The sequence below is a fragment of the Mustela putorius genome, unplaced genomic scaffold, assembly GCF_011764305.1.
Source record: "Mustela putorius furo isolate JIRA1106 unplaced genomic scaffold, ASM1176430v1.1 tig00000430_pilon_pilon_pilon, whole genome shotgun sequence".
NCBI classification, from domain to species: Eukaryota; Metazoa; Chordata; class Mammalia; order Carnivora; family Mustelidae; genus Mustela; species Mustela putorius.
Window position 1 is genome coordinate 3,825,088 of NW_025421377.1, and position 18,951 is coordinate 3,844,038.

The window sequence follows — 18,951 nt, forward strand, 5'->3', positions numbered from 1 at the left end:
AATGCATGAGAAATTAAGGTTTAATTATGACTACGCTTACTTTGTCTTGAACTCAAAGCCCTGGACTTCGGAAATAATGGAGCTTGAGGTAACAATCGGATATCTTGTTTTTGCCTCCTCTTGTTCTTATGGAAAAAAAAAACAAGTAATCCTCTAAAAAGATACTGGAGGTAATTTTTCCAACCAAATGAGGCTTCTTGCAAAATCAGACCCATAAATACAGAGAATGAATTGATGGTTGTCATAGGGAAGGGGACAGCGAAATGGGCAAAATGGGTGAAGGGGAGTGGGGGATACAGACTTCCAGTTACGGAATATATAAATCACGAGACTAAAAAGCACAGCGTAGAGAATATAGTCAATGATATTGTAATAACATTATATGGTGACAGATGGTAGCTACCCTTGTGAGTACAGCAGAACACACAAAGATGTTGGATTACTATGTTGCACACCTGAAATTAATATCACACTGTATGTCAACTAAACTCAAAAAAAATTTTTAAGACTTTAACTTAAAAAAGACATGAAATCTTCAAAATATATAACTTTTCTTTACCTAACTGTGCAATAAGCATTCTTTTACACTATGAGGAAAATAAAATAAAACATATACATTGCACATTTAAAAAAAAAGTCTTTAAAACCATTCAATTTCACACAAAGTATGAAATTTTAGCATTGGAATTCAGGTTCTGAACTAACCCTGACAATGGGTATTGCTGGAAACAGGAAAGTCACCAGGTCCTGTTCAAAGAACTTTGTCTTCACAGTGTTTAAAACTGGAACACCGTGGCGCACCTGGGTGGCTCAGTTGATTAAGTGTCACACTCTTGATTTCAGCTCAGGTCCAAACTTGATCTCGGGGTTGTGAGTTCAAGCCCCACATTGGGCTCCATGCCTATATTATTTAAAAAAAAAAAAAAAAAACTGGAATACAAGAAACTGTCTCCAAAATTATCATATATGTGCAAAACCAATTTGTTAAATAACATAAGGAAGATTATACAAGAGTTTAAGAATGTTCACATTCATGTGGCTTATAAAAAGGCATTTTCCACAAAGATCTGTATAGCTCAGAAGCATTAAATTCTGCAGAGAAGGCTCCTTTAATCCATGAGTTAGCAGAATGTCTTCATTTTAGCAAGCCACTGAGGTAAGGAATGTCACTCCTCTTCCGAAAAGAAATATTCTCAGCCCTGTAACGGGTCAGGTTTTCATCTACCGTTAAGTGGTTCTCAGGGCTACTTTCATGAGAAGCAACCACTAAGAAGAAGGTTATGGAGAATTTTTTCCTTTCTTCACATTTGGGAAACAAATAGGACAGGAAAAAAAAAAGGGAGAGTTTGGAAGTCCCTCTCCAACATCCGTGTGGAAAAATGACTGCCAGGATATTCTTAAATTTTAAAGTTTGAAAAGCCGGTGATCTCTGCACTGTTTTCAAGAGTCAGCAACTCTAAAGGAAGGTGTTCATCATCAGTGACCCCACACAGGATTTCCTTTTGTGGTAATTTTGCAAGATGATCCTCTGGGTTGCCATTCCGTTCAGGTCACCAGGTTTCCGCAATCTCTGCGAGAACCTGCAGCAACTCAGCAAATGTAGGGCGGCCTTTAGCTTTCTGGAAAAGAGAAACAGAGACGGTCAGCTCAGCCTGAAAGTCGCTCAGATACCATCTCTGAGACACACTAGCAGATGGAAGAGAAAGTTATCTGGGCTGACACACCGGGCATGCCTGGTAGTTGAGCGAAGCATAAGTGAAATTTTAAGAGTACAGAGCACTGACAAAACAACTTTAGCTGCAAACCCGATATACCTGAGGCCATTTCGGTTTAAACTGTTAAAATTAAATACATTTTTAAGTTCTGTTCTCTGTCACACTGGCCACTTTTCGGTTCTTCAATAGCCAGGCATGAGCACTATATTGGATAGCGCAGACATAGCACAGTTCCATGGCCACAGAAAGTTCCTTTGGACAGCACTGCCCTAGAGATCTATTTGGATGCCGTGATAGGCATGGGGTACAGAAGAGCTGGGAGAGAATGGGAACCCAGACTTCTAGGCTCTCAGGCTCTGCCCAGTTATTCACTAGACTTGCTCCGCTGGAGAAAGAAGGATTTCAGTCAGAAAGCAAAAGGCGTGTTTTTTTTTTTTGTTTGTTTTTGTTTTTGTTTTTTTTTTAATAAGGGACTTTGCAGGTCCCTCTGTGCTATCTTAAGGCTCAGTCAACAAAAGCCCCGGTCACAGACACAAGGATTAGAACATTTTTCCTATTTCACCGTGGGATGTGGGTTTGGCTTTGGCTCCATGTGGAGGAAAAGACAACACTGTTGGCATCTTTAAAACCCATGGGAAATAGAACCACCTGTGGTAGCCACATTCTCTCGAAGACCACTGGCAGCAGAGTTTGTGGGGAGACACCACCCTTAGTGCTTCCTAAACAGAGGGGCCCAGTGGAAAGGACCAAGCTGAAGGGTGTGGAAACACACATTCGAGTTCTCCTTGAGGTTTCAGGAATAATTTCTGGAGTTTTTAGAGAAGGCTGACATTCTATAGGTAGTAGAGCATATGAAACAGTATGTGTGTGTCAGAGTGCATGTGTGCATGCGTGTATGTGTGTGTGTGTGTGTGTGTGTGAAGGATAATATGATAACATTTAAATTTAAAGGTACCTGGGGCGTCCGGGTGGCTCAGTTATTAAGCATCTACCTTTGGCTCAGGTCATGATCCCAGGGTCCTGGGATTGAGCCCCGCTTCCCTGCTCAGCGGGGAAAATGCTGCCTCTCCCACTCTCCCTGCTTGTGTTCCCTCTCTCACTGCATCTCTCTCAGTCAAATAAATAAAAATCTTTAAAAAATATAAAATAAATAAATTTAAAGGTGCCTAAGCAGTTAGGGCATTTAGATTACCTTAAAAAGTTGTACAATCACTAGCCATCAGGGAGATTCAAATTAAAACTACATTGAGATATCACCTTACACCAGTTAGAATGGCCAAAATTAGCAAAACAGGAAACAACATGTGTTGGAGAGGATGTGGAGAAAGGGGAACCCTCTTACACTGTTGGTGGGAATGCGAGTTGGTGCAGCCTCTTTGGAGAACAGTGTGGAGATTCCTCAAGAAATTAAAAATAGAACTTCCCTATGACCCTGCCATTGCACTCCTGGGTATTTACCCCAAAGATACAGATGTAGTGAAAAGAAGGGCCATCTGTACCCCAATGTTTATAGCAGCAATGGCCACAGTCGCCAAACTGTTGAAAGAACCAAGATGCCCTTCAACAGATGAATGGATAAGGAAGATGTGGTCCATATACACTATGGAGTATTATGTCTCCATCAGAAAGGACGAATACCCAACTTTTGTAGCAACATGGACGGGACTGGAAGAGATTATGCTGAGTGAAATAAGTCAAGCAGAGAGAGTCAATTATCATATGGTTTCACTTATTTGTGGAGCATAACAAAAAGCATGGAGGACATGGGGAGTTAGAGAGAAGGGGGTTGGGGTAAATTGGAAGGGGAGGTGAATCATGAGAGACTGTGGACTCTGAAAAACAATCTGAGGGGTTTGAAGTGGCGGGGGGGTGGGAGGTTGGGGTACCAGGTGGTGGGTATTATAGAGGGCACAGATTGCATGGAGCACTGGGTGTGGTGAAAAAAATAATGATACTGTTATGCTGAAAATAAATAAATGAAAAAAAAGTTGTAGGCAAATTCCCTTTTGCAAACAAATAAATCAGCATAACCAAAAACATTGTTTTAGTCAATGCTCTGACCATGATTTGAGACTGACATCATTTACTCGGGCCTCCTGTCAGCCTCTGATTTATTCCCTTTTCTGTTTCCTCTCCAGAGATAAATGAAATCTTAATAACTATTATATTTTATGCACCTGTACATGTCTATTGTTCCATAGGCAATATATCTTTCTAAGCTATCCACGCTGTTATTGCTAAGAAGCTCTTAAGATAGCCATTTGCTACTGATAGCTCACTTAACATCTGCCTATCTTTTAAGATTTCCTCGCAGAGCAGTTCACTATATGTAAAATATTTTCAGACATCAAGGATCTTTATAAAATTAAAACTTCTTTAAAATGTGAGCAAGGACATGGCTCTTAAAATACTGAGTGTTTCAGTGCTTGTGGATTGCGAATCAAGTGATTGCTTTTTCAGCTGGGAGGAAACTCCTCATCCCACTGTGGGTTTTTTCTCCACGGACACTGTCAGCTGGAAGGAGAAAGCTGTCAAAGGTCACAGAGGAGTCTGATATGAAGGGGAGACGTGAGTTGGGTCTGTGCCCTGAGAAGACGGAACATGTCTGGCTTTATTTTAAGTGTTGGCATTTCAAGAGAAAGAAAAGCTGGACTGACGCCCCCACCCCCCACCCCAAGAGAGAAGTTCCCAATTACAAGTTCAGGGCACACTTTCTGCCTTTATTCCTAATATATCAGGAGTCTGAAGTGCCAAAAAAGAGATGAAACCCACTAGAGTTAGCCTTGGAAAAGCAAGACAACTTATAGCGGAATGAAGTAAATATAAACATCCTTCTCTTTCCGTGTAGACATTTACCAAACCTGACTCTACCCTTAGTTTCCACCCCCCGGTTGTCAAAGGGAGTGAAACATCTCACTGCTGAGGCTCTAGTCACATCAAGAGTTTCGCGGAGAACCAATCTCAGACAAAGAAGATTTGAAAAAGGCTCTGAATTCCTCAGATGAATGGCCGTGGTTAAAAACAAAATGGGTTCATGACTCCATAGTGGGAGTTTCAGATAGAAATAGCCCTTCTGGCTCTTAGGGATTCTTATCAAGAAACAGACTCCTTCTCCTGCGCTGGTGGAGTCCTGGGGTCATGTTTGTCCCACTCAGGTCTGTTCTCAGATGCTGGGGCTGCCGACCTTCTCTGGAGAGCAGGGAGAACTCACCTCGTGCCAACAGCTGTACATGACTTCATAGACGCACATTGGAGCCAGTTGAGGACGGTACAGGCGGAAGCCTTGAGAAATGGCTTCCACGACTTGCAAATTTGACTTATTCTCAAACGGCATTTTTCCTTCTGTGAACACTTCCCACATCAAAACTCCTACACACGAAATGCATGTAAACAAGAGGTTACTTGAAACTGAAACAACTGTTTTAAACTGCAAGGCCTTATTTTTCTCTTTCAGCCTTTGAATTATAATCACCCAGAATGAGAGGAGTTCTATCTAGGAATGGGACCATGTGTGTCTTCATTTTCGAACAGGCCTACAACCTGAAAATATTCCAAGTGGAAACAATGCCTTTCTTTTCCATTGGTCTTGACTGCCTCCTGAGTGAAAGAAAATGCTGCCAACGTGTTCATTCCTAAGTATGTTCCTGTCTTCACATCCTGAAATCAACAGGCCTCTTTGCCATTCCATAGAAAAATGACAGAATTGTGTGGCCAAGAGTTTACCAGCCAATAGAAGTCATGTGTTTCCCTCTTCCCACTGAGAGATGAGACTGCTGGGTAGAACAGAATATCTAGAAGGGGCTTATGTTCTATAATCATTGACTGGTTGATTAGTGAAACTCCCTCAAGGTTCCCATTTGAACTTCATTTAATTATTCACTTTTTCTAAGAAAATGTATTATGTATTGATTAAAGACCAGGCAGATGCTAGAGCCAGAAGACTCCAGAAACCAGTCCTTGGGCTTAAGCAGCTCACTGTCCCATGGATGATAGAGACAAGTGGTCAGGTAAAACTCAGAAATTCTAACTGCTCTGTAACCACATGAACCAACCCTGTGCTACTGATTGTTCATTTCACAACTTGACTGCTCCCCTGTAGAATGTAAAATGTCACCTGCTGAAACTACCAAAAGTCAGTGGAGAGCTATGAGATCAATGATACAAGTTTAACCTTATGTGGACAATAAAATTCACACCCTTCTGAAAGTGCAGAGGTCTCTCTGAACCCAAGAAGCTATCCAGCGAGGTCTGGGCAAAATAGAATGGATAGCTTATTGCAAACTGACTGCCACTTTTTGAAAATCAACTCTAAGAGCAGACTCCACTTGACAGGGGTCTACAACATCTCTTTCTCGATGAAGAATGTTACACAATATAAATTCCAATTGACAGTTCCCAAGGAGGCCAACATCTAAATTCCACAAAATCAGAAGGTAATGAAGTAAATGTGGTGGTGTTGCTTAGCAGTTAGAAATGAAGTTGATTAATTACACTCGAAATTCAGTGACACCTTAGATCTATTTTCCTGGCAAGTCTCTGTAGTGTAAAAAAGATGGCTGCATTTGTTTTCTAGATCAGTAGACTCTCTATTACGGTTTTCCTGCAAATGCTCATTGGGAAAGGATACGATCCGCATGGTAGACTTATATAAGAAGGTGAATGGTATCAGTTGCAAAGACAGCCTAGATGTGCTTAGAACACTTAAGACAGAAGCATAGTTACAAGAAGACCTTTCTAGAATGCCACATCATGCGAGGAAATCAAAGCTTAAAAAAGATTGGTATTTTATTAAATCAATCTCCATCAAATAAATATCAAGTTTACTCACCAAATGACCAGACATCAGATTTGCTGCTGTACTTGTTGAAATGGAAAACTTCAGGAGGGGACCACTTGATGGGGAACTTGGCTCCAGAAGAACTGATATATTCATCATCCAAAACGTACCTAAGGTCATTAGATTCAAAGCACATTGTGCTAATTACCTCCAAGTTCTATTTAATTCAAACCCCATTAGTCTACTTTAAGTTCTAAAAAAAAAAAAAACCAGGGGTGCCTGGGTGGTTTAACAGGTTAAGCGGTCGATTTTTGATTTTGGTTCAGGTCATGATCTCAGGGTCCTGGGATTGAGACCCCTGCTAAGCAGGGAGCCTGCTTGAGGACTCTATCTCCCTCTCCTCCTACCCCTACCCCTACCCACTCAATCTCTCTCTCTCTCTTTCTCTCTCCCTCAAATAAATAAATAATCTTTAAAAGAGAAATATTTTTACCTCTAAAAGTTTCTCTTCTTGTTACCAAAATGGGAAAGTATTCTTTCTATACAGTGATTCCTCCCCAAACCAAGCCTCAGTTGGGTTTATTTGGGTCTCAGAAAACCAGAACAATTCTTCAATCCAAAACGGATTGAAATCAGGAACCCACTGATTATTTTGGTTATGACAAATTCTTAATTCTGCAAAGGAACATGCTGAGTGCTCTAACAACCAGGGTTATAAAAAGGAAATTAAAAGAATATGTATATATGGCAAATAAGTTCAAAGTTGCATGTCTAACTTTTTTCTTCATGTGTATGTGTTTTGTGAGGCAGAGAAAAGGGGAAATAAGCATACTGAACATAATACATTTGATGTGAAAAATGTCCAATGCATTAAGATGGTCCTATATGATCAGTAATAACTATCACCTCCTTCTAAAAACTACAAAAATATTAAACCCTCTCTCTTGTGAGACTTGTAGGCAGAAACACCAAGTAAGGGACTCTGGGGAGAAGAATCTGGAGAGAAGAATGATAACTAACTTGTAGCCCCTGGAGTGTGCAGTGTGGTAGCTTTGAATTAATTAGAGCTTTCTCACACTCTCTTTTTTTTTTTTTTTCCCCATGTACCCTACCATCCCCCACCTTTAACTGTTTTATTGCACCAGAAGTCATCCTACTAAGGGAAAGAGTGACTAATAGAAAACAAAAGAGAAAGAGCCATTTTTCATAGCTTTTGAGTTTCAAAAGTCTCAGCTTTCCACAGCAGGAGGCGGACTGAGCTGTTAATAAAATTTTGGGGAGAAAGACTCATAAATAAGAGTGATTCTCCCCCCCCCCCCCCACACACCATCCATCCATCTCCTCTAGCATTGAACCTCTGGAGCTGGGAGGTGGGAGAGAACAAGGGGCAAGGAGAGGAGTATTAGCCAGTAGTGGGTGACTGAGGCAGGGTTCTGTCCCCTGCACCCTAACAGCACTGCCCCACTTACATGGCAGGGAAAGAAGTCCCCACAGTAGGTTGCTGGGATTCAAGAGCAAAACAGAGCCTGTGCCTCTTCCCCAGGTCAAGCCCCAAGAAAAGCAAAAAGATTCCTGAAAGCCAATAGTTGTGGATGTGTCTAAGCAAATAGGACCTTGGAAAGCTCCAGGGGGGTTCTAATCATGGAGAATGCCAGAATGACAACATCTTGCAGTAGAGATTGGGGATGAGTCAGCAGCCACCTACGCAGATGTCCAGCCAAGGACAAAACAGGAGGATGTTTGCTGCAAGGGGTACCAGTTGTCAGTGGCTAACAACAAGGACCAGACATGCCCTCTCCACTACATAGCCCCATGAGGTCATACAGAGAAGAAGTCATTCAGAGAAGAAGACAAACAGAATTTGAATTTGACCCTGAAGTGAGTCAGAGATATTCTGAATTCACGGGCATTGAACTTTTGGCAACCTGAAGGAAGGGGTGCTCAAAATATCAATGGCATTGTGTTTCAGAGAATGAGGTTAGATTTTCTGCACTTGAGTCGTAGTCTTAAAGTCAACCGCTACAATTGATCATAGACGTGCATGATAATGGTATGGAAAAGTCAGAGCTAAACAAATGTATTCTTTTATCTTTCAGAAATACACATATATCACAGAAGCTTTTTTCCTCAACTTCATGCATCTGACGAGTAGTTTGAGATATTCTGAAAATTTTTAAGTTATGCGTAACTGAAAAGATCCGAAGAATAGTTCAAAGCACCCATTTAGCCCACAGCTAACATTGGGTTATGTCCTAAAATTCAAAGCAGGGCTACAGGCCAAGCAAACACATCAAGATTTTCCCCAGGAAAAAAAAGCAATGCTCTTGACATCTTTGGTTTGTTAGTAGACAGATGTAAGATTCCCTCTTATGAGTAAACAAAAAATATTTGTATATATTGTACCTCGTCATTCCGAAGTCTGATATTTTTACTATACTTGCAGCACTGACCAGACAATTCCTTGCTGCCTATGGAAAGAAGAAAAGAATCCACATTTGAATATCGCCTTTCTTTAAAGAGTTTCTATTTGCCTTTTCCTTACTGTATTTGGGGTCCCACATGACTTCTCTATGAGCAGCCATGTTTTCCAGGGAATACCTGTGATACTACGTATGACTCAGTATATCTGCCCTCAAGATGTATTTTAAGGATTCTTCAAAGAAATAACAAAAAGTAAAAAAGCAATTTTATTTTTATATTTTAATTTTAATATTTTTATAATTATATTTTCCTTTAAAAGTTTTAAATCCTTCTCAACAAGTATCTTTGATAAATAGGAAGACTATATCAAGAGGCATTAAATGATGAACCCCAACATTTAAAAGAGTATGTGTTTTTAAATAATGCGGAGACCACGTATATGAGGCCAAAATAATCCATTTTCAGAGAGCTTCATTAAAGAAAGTCATTGAATTGGTTATTGAGCGTCATGTAATTCAACAGTTTGATAGATTTTTTTTCTCTTCTAAGCTGATATGAACTTCAGTTAGTCTAAAAACAAAAACAAGGAACTTAAAATGGTAAGCCAGAAGGAGCCAGTTTGCAAGATTTTGACAAATACTAGCAACAATCTCCAAGCCAAGCCACAAGCTAAGCCCTTGAGGGGGAAAAGACTCAGGCTTCGCTGGCAGATTTTAAATGGCATCAAGATGGATAAAATAGAACACAAAAGAAGGCAACGGAGGAAGAAACCAAGGATGGGGGGAATCTGAGAAAAGCCACTTGGAGTAAAGAGAATGACCAGGACCATCACCCAACGAAGTTCTGAATTCTAATCTCTACACTCTAATCCAATCAGGTCAAGAAAGACTGAGCCGCAGTCAGGGGAATTAATGCCGTATTCATCCCTTCAAAAATTTGTGTAATAGCTACCACATGCTAGAGTCTGGGAAACGTGCCGTGAGGGTGATGGTCCAAATGGGTATGGAAAGGCTATCGCTGTGGAATAGCATTGCTGAGCTCCTCTATAAGGCCAGGAGCGACTGTAAGTGCTCACATGTAGTAGTTCATGTAATCCTCCCAACAAGCCCACAGGAGGAAGGTGCAATTCATACCGGGTCCTAGCTGACTAGCTTGCCCAACATCACACAGCTAGCAAGAAACAAAGGCCAAATTTCAACCCAGGCCGTCCACCTCTGGAGCAGTGGTTCTGAATCTCGGCTGCCCCTTGAACTCAACAGGGCACAGGGGGCAAGACAAGCTTTAATTTTTTTTTATTAGGCTGTAATGTTCAGAGCATTCCAGCACAGAAGGATTTCACATTTCTAGTCCTCCTCAGTGATGTCAGCAATGCTGTTGTGATACTGTTACAAGCAAACCACCCTCACCTGGGGTGGGGGGGGGGGGCAGTCCCTAGAACCTGATCTGCACCACCATATGCCCCAGAGAACACTTGGCCAATATGGGCCCTTAACACATATTTGATTATTGGTTGAAAGGAAGAAAATTGGAAGTAATGGAAGAAGAGCGGGAAGGTGAGAGGAAAGAAAAGTAAATTAGTTTTGGCGAGTTGATAAGTGCGGTAGTTAACCAGCTGAAAGCATATTTAGAACAGCGCCTCACTCAGCCACAGCATCAAGGGGCCATTAAAAATAAAGCTCCAGGGCGCCTGGGTGGCTCAGTGGGTTAAGCCGCTGCCTTTGGCTCGGGTCATGATCTCAGGGTCCTGGGATCAGGTCCCGCATCGGGCTCTCTGCTCAGCGGGGAGCCTGCTTCCCTTCCTCTCTCTCGCCTGCCTCTGTGTCTACTGTGATCTCTGTCTGTCAAATAAATAAATAAAATCTTAAAAAAAAAAAAAAGAGCTCCATTTCCCAGAGAATTATATGAATAGGAAAGCATTTAGAAACTAAGCCAAAAGTGTTTTATTTAAAAGAGTGAAAATCATTAGGACTCTTGGGTGGCTCCATTGGTTAAGCATCTGCCTTTGGCTCAGGTCATGATCCCAGGGTCCTAGGATCGAGCCCTGCATTGGGCTCCCTGCTCAGCGGGGAGCCTGCTTCTCCCTCTTCCTCTCTTCTTGTGAGTGCTCTCCCTCTCTCTCTCTCTCTCTGACAAATGGAAATAAAATCTTTAAAACAAGTATTGAAAATTCTCAATAGTCATAATCTTCCCAATGTCATGCAGAGAATAATCGGCCGATTTATGTCCAACTTACTAAGTCCCTGTGGATGAAGCAGTTCCTCTCCAGATACTCCATCCCTTCACAGACATCCTGGCACATGCTCAGCAGCATCTCCTTGGTAAGCGCTCCCCTTCTGTCCCTGACATATTTCAGCAGGCAGCCGTTCTCCATAAACTCGGTCACTATGTACAGCGGCTTCTGCTGTATGCACACTCCATAGAGCTGGACCAGCCTGGGATGAGATAATTTCCTGTTGAAGAAAAAGCACACACCAGTTAGCAGACTCATTTTTGCCCTTTAAAGCGCGGAGACGCAACTGGTAATATTTACCAACTCTACGTATGTAATCTTCAACATCAAGATTCGAGAAAAATGAACCCAACCACAGAGAAAGTAGAACAGTTTCCTTTCCACTGTACGTGCTGCATAAGTGGGGTCAAGAGTTCAAGCAGCACTCCCCAAGTTCCTGCAGGTACAGAATATTACGTGCTCCGTATTCTGTTTTTTTCTGCTTTTCTTCCTGCAAGCAAGCCTTTGGCTTCCTCATGGCCACTTCTCCTTGCCTGGGTCTTAACAGAGCTCCTGTTCCTTGAGTTCCACCTTTCCTGCCCGCAGCTGCTCAGATGAAAATTTGAGACAGATTGAAGGGAGGAAACTGTGATTGATGCATTAAAAAAAGAAAGAAAGAAAATTAAATTCTAAAAAAAATAGGGCTCCTGGGTGGCTCAGCCGGTTAAGCGTCTGGCTTGGCTCAGGTCATGATCCTGGGGACTGGGATTGAGCCCTGCATCGGGGAACCTGATTCTCCCTCTGCCTCTGCTTCCCCCTCTCTCTGTCTCTCATGAATAAATAAATAAAATCCTTAAAAATTTTTTTCTAAAAGTAAAGACATTGAGAATGAAATTTTAGATAAAGTTGGAGACCAAAAACACTTGCCAACTTGAAACCCTGCTCTGTATTTAGCGAACACATACACATACACAAACACACACACATACACACATGTCCTTGAATGTTGCTTATTAAAATACAGACAGAACTTTTTAGTGATCTAAACTTCAAAAGTTTATTGTTTCTTCTGGAGTATAGCACTCAGTCCCTAAAGGCTTGCTAAGCCAAGTAGACATCATGGAAAACAATATTCAAGTTAATGTTTGTAATTTTAGAAGATGCCTAATAAGCCAACTTCTCTGTTAGTCAAAAGTAACTTGAAATGTTACCTATTTTCATTCAGAGAGGCAAAATAAAGTCAATGACTCTGGGAGATTATTTACCCTAAAATAATGTAAATGAGTGATTAATTGACATATTACCTTATGATTAGCATGCAAGACCACTACCAGGTAGTGGAAAAGAGGCGTTCAGAGAATCTCCACATGATTTTAACCCGTAGATAGATATCTTGTATATGAATATTTTGTCTGATTTCTCTTTCTCCTTTATAAAATGTATTTTTCAGTTAAGGGACGCCACACAAGCTCGAGTAAAGTTGTGGTATACATCGAAGTGTGATTGCTCCCAAACCCATGTTCTTTCCATGACAGCAGAATGCCGCATGCTGCTTATCTGGCATGGCTCATACTCACATCATCACTTTAGCCTCCTCGATGAAGTCCTCTTCCGACATGGAGCCTTCACTGATGGCCTTGATAGCCACCCGGATGTGCGCCCGCCATTCACCTAAATGGACCACCCCAAACTGACCGCTTCCAATCTCCTTTACAAAAGCGAGCTCAGCAGGATCGATCTCCCATTTTTCTAGAAAAAGAAAACATCGTGTTACGAGTAGGGAAAAATTTTAGAGCTAGAAGAGATTCAAAAATGATCTAGACCTACTCTATTCCTTTACAAAGAAGTTAACATTTTTATGAATGAGGGGAGCAGAAAGGCAACCATTTTTAACGCTGTCATGGTCGTTTCCATGTGTAATTCCAGAATTCAAGTTTAAAGATACGAACTTGAGGGGCACCTGGGTGGCTCAGTGGGTTGAGCCTCTGCCTTCAGCTCAGGTCATGATTCTGGAGTCCTGGGATGGAGCCCCATACCGGGCTCTCTGCTCGGCGGGGAGCCTGCTTCCCCCTCTCTCTCTGCCTGCCTCTCTGCCTACTGGTGATCTCTCTTTCAAATAAATAAATAAAATCTTTAAAAAAAAAAAAAAGATATGAACTTGACTTGCTTGGAAACAATGAAAGGCAGGCAAAGCTTTGTCTTTCTGAACCAAACCTACCAAAATTAGATCCGGCCCCAAGAATATGTATGTCCCCATTTGTTTTTGTCCTTCTGAGTAAACTTGTGAGGCACAGGACGTTTGTTTTCCCCCACCTCCCCCCACATCACTTCTTCTGTGGCTCCTTTGTCCACTCCCACCCCTAAAGGGCTTTCCTGTCTTCACGCCTTCTCCTAGCGAAAAGCCTAACAATTTCCCCTCATAAATAGGTCCAATGCTACAATTCTAACTCACACGTCTCTAAGTATATGTTTGAAGTGAAATTTGTGTTATGATATATTTCACTTCCATAGAAGCCAAATGAGGCAAAAAGAACTTTTAAAAATAACCCCCTTGAAAACAGTTCAAAGAGCAAATTTTCTTTTTAGGGTCTCTTTTTACTTAGTAACAGCGCCATCTGGTGGAACTTTCGAATAATGCCTTTTAAAAAATTGTAAAGGCGGCCTCCCAATAGTAGGGTATGTTTTATGTTTTAAAAGTAACATGGTCTGCATATATTTATGACTTTAATACTGACATAAATTTATTCAACAGAACATAACCATGAAGGAAAATACTGACAAATTACACTTCATAAAAATCCTGTTCATCAAATATACCCCTTTAAGAGAGGGAAAATGTAAGCCACAGATTGGGAGAAGGTATTTCTAAAACATGTCACCTGTAAAGAATTCCTATTCAGAATATGAAAAAATCAATTAGAAAAAGGCAGGTAACTACATTTTTAAAGGTTAGAAAACTTGAATGGAGTATCTTTCACAAAAGAGGGTACCCAAATGACCACTAAGCCTATTAAAAGCTGATCAAAATAATTAGTAATCAGGGAAATGCAAATTTAGACCATAACGAGATAACACTAGTACATACACCAGATTGGCTAACGTGAAAACTAAAGACAAGAATCCACAAGAATACTAAATATTGGCAAGGGTAAAAGTGTGGAACAGCTGGAAAGCCCATATGCTATTGATTGAAGTGTAATTTGGTATAAGCGTTTTGGAAAATGAACCAAATCTGAGTGTGCACATACTCTATGACCCAAGAATTCTACTCCTAAGTGTACAGCTAACATTGTTGGAGCTTAAACGTGTACTGAACCTCATCCAAAGACATGCATGAATGTCCATAATAATGTTATTTATGAGATAAAAATTGGTTTCAACCCAAATGGCCATCTACGGAAACTGGTAAATCAGCTGTGGTATAGTCGTGAATGTCACACAACACCCCAGCGGAGATGAGCAAGCCACACCCAACACCACCGGGGAAGAGGAAGAAGCCAGATACAAATGCACGGTGTCTCATTCCATTCATATTAAATAGTCAAAACCAGGCAAAACTAATTGAGCTATAGAGTTATGAGTTGTGCACTGTTCTAAATGTTAAAAAATTAAGAAGTTTATTTTTTTTTGAGTGGTGTTTTTTTTTGTTTTTTTTTTAATTTTTTCAATTTATTTATTTTCAGAAAAACAGTATTCATTATTTGTTCATCACACCCAGTGCTCCATGCAATCCATGGCCTCTATAATACCCACCACCTGGTACCCCAACCTCCCACACCCCTGCCACTTCAAACCCCTCAGATTGTTTTTCAGAGTCCATAGTCTCTTGTGATTCACCTCCCCTTCCAATTTACCCCAACTCCCTTCTCCTCTGTAACACCCCCTTGTCCTCCATGATATTTGTTATGCTCCACAAATAAGTGAAACCATATGATAATTGACTCTCTCTGCTTGACTTATTTCACTCAGCATAATCTCTTCCAGTCCCGTCCATGTTGCTACAAAAGTTGGATATTCATCGTTTCTGATGGAGGCATAATACTCCGTAGTGTATATGGACCACATCTTCCTTATCCATTCGTCTGTTGAAGGGCATCTTGGTTCTTTCCATAGTTTGGCGACCGTGGCCATTGCTGCTAGAAACATTGGGGTACAGATGGCCCTTCTTTTCACGACATCTGTATCCTTGGGGTAAATACCCAGGAGTGCAATGGCAGGGTCATAGGGAAGCTCTATTTTTAATTTCTTGAGGAATCTCCACACTGTTCTCCAAAGAGGCTGCACCAACTTGCATTCCCACCAACAGTGTAAGAGGGTTCCCCTTTCTCCACATCCTCTCCAACACATGTTGTTTGCTGTTTTGTTAATTTTGGCCACTTTTAAAAAATTAAACAGGACCATGCTCTACCTAAATAATGGTTAATGGTTAATGGTTAATGGTTAATGGTTAATGACAGAACTTCTATTATATGTATAGTATTAAGGGCAGAGGAATAACCCAGGACCCATAATACCCTGAATCATTCTCCCATCCCAGTTAAAATAGAGAGCCTGAGTCCTGCTTATCTGTTACACTATATAATGATGTCATCATTTATCTAGGTATTTTCTGTTTCTCATTAATGAGAGAAACTTAAGGGAATAAAGTGTCACCAAATTACAGAACAGAATTCTTTGGCTCTTCTTTACTCTTACAGATTTGCAAATATTCATCTGCTAAAAATAGTTCAAATTAAACTTTCTAAGGTTGTATTTTTTTTTAAGATTTTATTTCTTCATTTGACACACAGAGAGAGATCACAAGTAGGCTGAGAGGCAGGCAGAGAGAGAGGGAGGGAAGCGAGCTCCCTGCTGAGAAGAGAGCCCGATGTGGAACTCGATTCCAGAACCCGGAAACCATGACCTGAGAGGAAGGCAGAGGCTTAACCCACTGAGCCACCCAGGCGCCCTCTACAGGTTGTATTTTTAATAAAAGGGGAAGGGGACACTCTGGGTGGCTCTTTGTAGCAGTTCTCTCTTGGACAGCAGTCATTTCCCGGTCATCATGGTACCCAGTCAGCAACAGCTCAAACTGCCAAACAAAAAGGATTGTAATCTATCACAAGCGTTCCTGCTACTGTATAATGAAATTTGAAGCAAAACCAAAACATTTCCTTCCAAAGTTTAAATTGCTCTTGTGAGATGCATGTATTTTATTTAAGTGTCTCAGAAGGCGGATTTAAACTTTGAGAGGAAACCTATCTAGACATCTCAGAAAAGCTAAGAATTTAAAGAAACATAGAGGGAACTTGGGGTCGATTCTTTGCTGGACTCGATGTCGCCCTTGGGTACACGTGCATACGTTACCATAGCTAAAGCCAGCTGTGGTTGGCAAACAGCTGCCCATCAGTCCGACTGGGTAGCGGAGACGGGTCATGAGACCTGGGGAGAGACAGAAATCGGCATTTTAATCGGCACTTACTAACATAAAAGAAAAAAACCAGTGTACTAGATGATGATGTTGGTCTTCAAATAAGTTAGGTGGAAAAGTGTTCTCCATGAGTCTATTTACTTATTTTCCCCATTTTTCATAAAATAATATTTGTTCATTGGGCACACATTTTAAAATCCAAGAAAATTTAAACACGAAGAAAAGATCTCACAAAATCTTAGCAGCCAGAGATGCATTGTTATCATTCATGTGAACACCTTGGCAAAGATCTCTATATATGTGTTTGAAAACATATAAACACTCGATATGTTTCACAGAAAAGTACATGTTTTCCTAGAAACTGTTTTATACTCAATATGCCATTGATATATGTTAGTGACTATAAATTAGAGTTCAGTTATTTCTAAGATGCCACTATTATAAAATATGCTGTATGGGTTTTTTTTTTTTTAAGATTTTATTTATTTAGTTGACAGAGATCACAAGTAGGCAGAAAGGCAGGCCTGGGGTGGGGGTTGGGGGGAAGCAGGCTCCCTGCTGAGCAGAGAGCCCGATGTGGGACTTGATACCAGGACCCTGAGATCATGACCTGAGCCGAAGGCAGAGGCTTAACCCACTGAGCCATCCAGGTCCCCAATGCTGTATGTTTTTGAACATAAATTTTTAGGTACCTCTCAAATTATCTCCTTAGAATAAATTCCTTAAAATGTGACTTCTTGATCAAAGCACATATAGAAAACTTGTACCGATTCATTTAACCATCAACAGTGTTTAAGTGTACCCATTTCCTGACCCCACTTTTTGAGAGTAGTTGGGTTGTTTTTTGTTTTGTTTTTCCTTTTTTTTTTTTTTTTTTTTTTTAAGAGCATGGTAGAGTAAATGAGACTTCTTTTGATTGGGTCAGCCTGTAGTATTCTGCTCCATCAATTTCAATTTAGTTCAACAAACATTTATTATTTATTTCTTCGACTAATGTTTATTTGGAGCCTGCTTTGTGCCAAGCACCATCCAAACAGTGGGACAGAGCAGTGAGGCAGTGAATAAGCCAGTTATGGTCCCTGTTCCTGTAGGGCTGACATTTCAGTAGGAGAAGAAAATATAAACAAGTACACACACACATAAGAAAAAGCAGACGATGATGAGGGGTAAGCAGAGTAGATACAATACAGCTTCTATCGAGTGGGTGTTCAGGGAAGGCCTTTCTGACAAGATGACAGCTATGCTGACGTTCATTGACAAGGAGTCGTCTTACAAAGATCAGGAAGAAAAGCTTTCCAGGCAGATGGAACAGCATGTGCAAAGTCTGGAAGACAGAAACAAATGTGGCCAGTGTAAAGAAGAGAAAGGAAAAAAGGATCAATAAGTGCCTACTGTGAGCAAGACAGTCTTCTAGGTAGATCTCCAAGATTCTGGAGGACCGAAGATGAATAAGGTTAGGACTCTGTACTCAGGGGCTCCATCTCAGTGAGGGGACACAGGCAGAGAAAGGCAATTCTAATATAAAAGGAGTAGAACCTGGACTGGGGAAACACAAGACGCTCTAAGACACAGCACCTCACACATTTTTGGATTCAAAGAAGTCTTCTGGAAGGAAATGATCCCTGAGATGAATACGACAAATGGAGTTAGCCCATGAAGAGAATCTGTGAGGAACAGCCCAGGCAGAAGTAAAGCATGAGATGATACATAGAGATAAGCAGGATGTGCTACTTGAGCAAAAGGTGAGAGATAGAAGAGGCAAGAAATTACACTTGAGACGTAGGTAATATTCTGGTTATGATGGGTCTTATAAGCCATGTTAGGGAACATTATATCATCCAGCAAGTGGGAAGGAGCCATGGAGAGTTCCCAAATAAGGGAGAAGCATGGTCAAATTTACATTTTTGGTAGTTCATTCTGATGTCAGCATAGAGGATGGATTGAGATGAAGTCAACATTGAAGGCAAGACCAGTTAAGGGGCCATTATGGTTGTCCAAGTGAGCAATGATTAGAGCAGCGCTGGGAGACAAAGAGAAGCAAGAACCTATATGAGACATACTTGGATATGAAATTCATTGCACTTGATAATTAAATGAAAGTTCTAGAACAAATAGTACTAAAATTTGTCTGGAATCACAAAAGGCTCTGAATAACCAAAGCAGTCTTGAGAGAGAAAAAAAAGCTGGAAGTATCACGCTCCCTGATTTCAAACTATACTACAAAGCTATAAGAATTGAAACAGTATGTTACCGGCACAAAAACAGACACACGGAACAATGGAATAGAATAGAAAGCCCAGAAATAAACCCAAGTTTATATGGTCAGTTAATCTTTGACAAAGAAGACAAACACATAAATAGTGAAAAGATCCCCATCAAAGGTCTCTTTAGTAAGTAGTGCTGGGAAAACTGGACAATT

General features: G+C 40.8%; 1 protein-coding gene across 2 annotated transcripts in view; it reads right to left on the reverse strand.

Moving 5' to 3' along the window:
- Positions 1–346: 346 nt before the first annotated feature.
- The window catches only part of TXK (TXK tyrosine kinase), a 61,875-nt gene continuing 43,270 nt past the window's right edge, over positions 347–18,951 (reverse strand). For both annotated transcript variants that reach the window (XM_013062706.2, XM_004764929.3), the window contains 7 exons: positions 16,469–16,543; positions 12,700–12,871; positions 11,147–11,363; positions 8,896–8,960; positions 6,544–6,662; positions 4,927–5,084; positions 347–1,619 (listed from right to left, as the gene is read on the reverse strand). In XM_013062706.2, the coding sequence (XP_012918160.1) occupies positions 1,551–1,619; positions 4,927–5,084; positions 6,544–6,662; positions 8,896–8,960; positions 11,147–11,363; positions 12,700–12,871; positions 16,469–16,543 (875 nt within the window). In that variant the 3' untranslated portion in view covers positions 347–1,550. The remainder of the gene's footprint in view (positions 1,620–4,926; positions 5,085–6,543; positions 6,663–8,895; positions 8,961–11,146; positions 11,364–12,699; positions 12,872–16,468; positions 16,544–18,951) is intronic.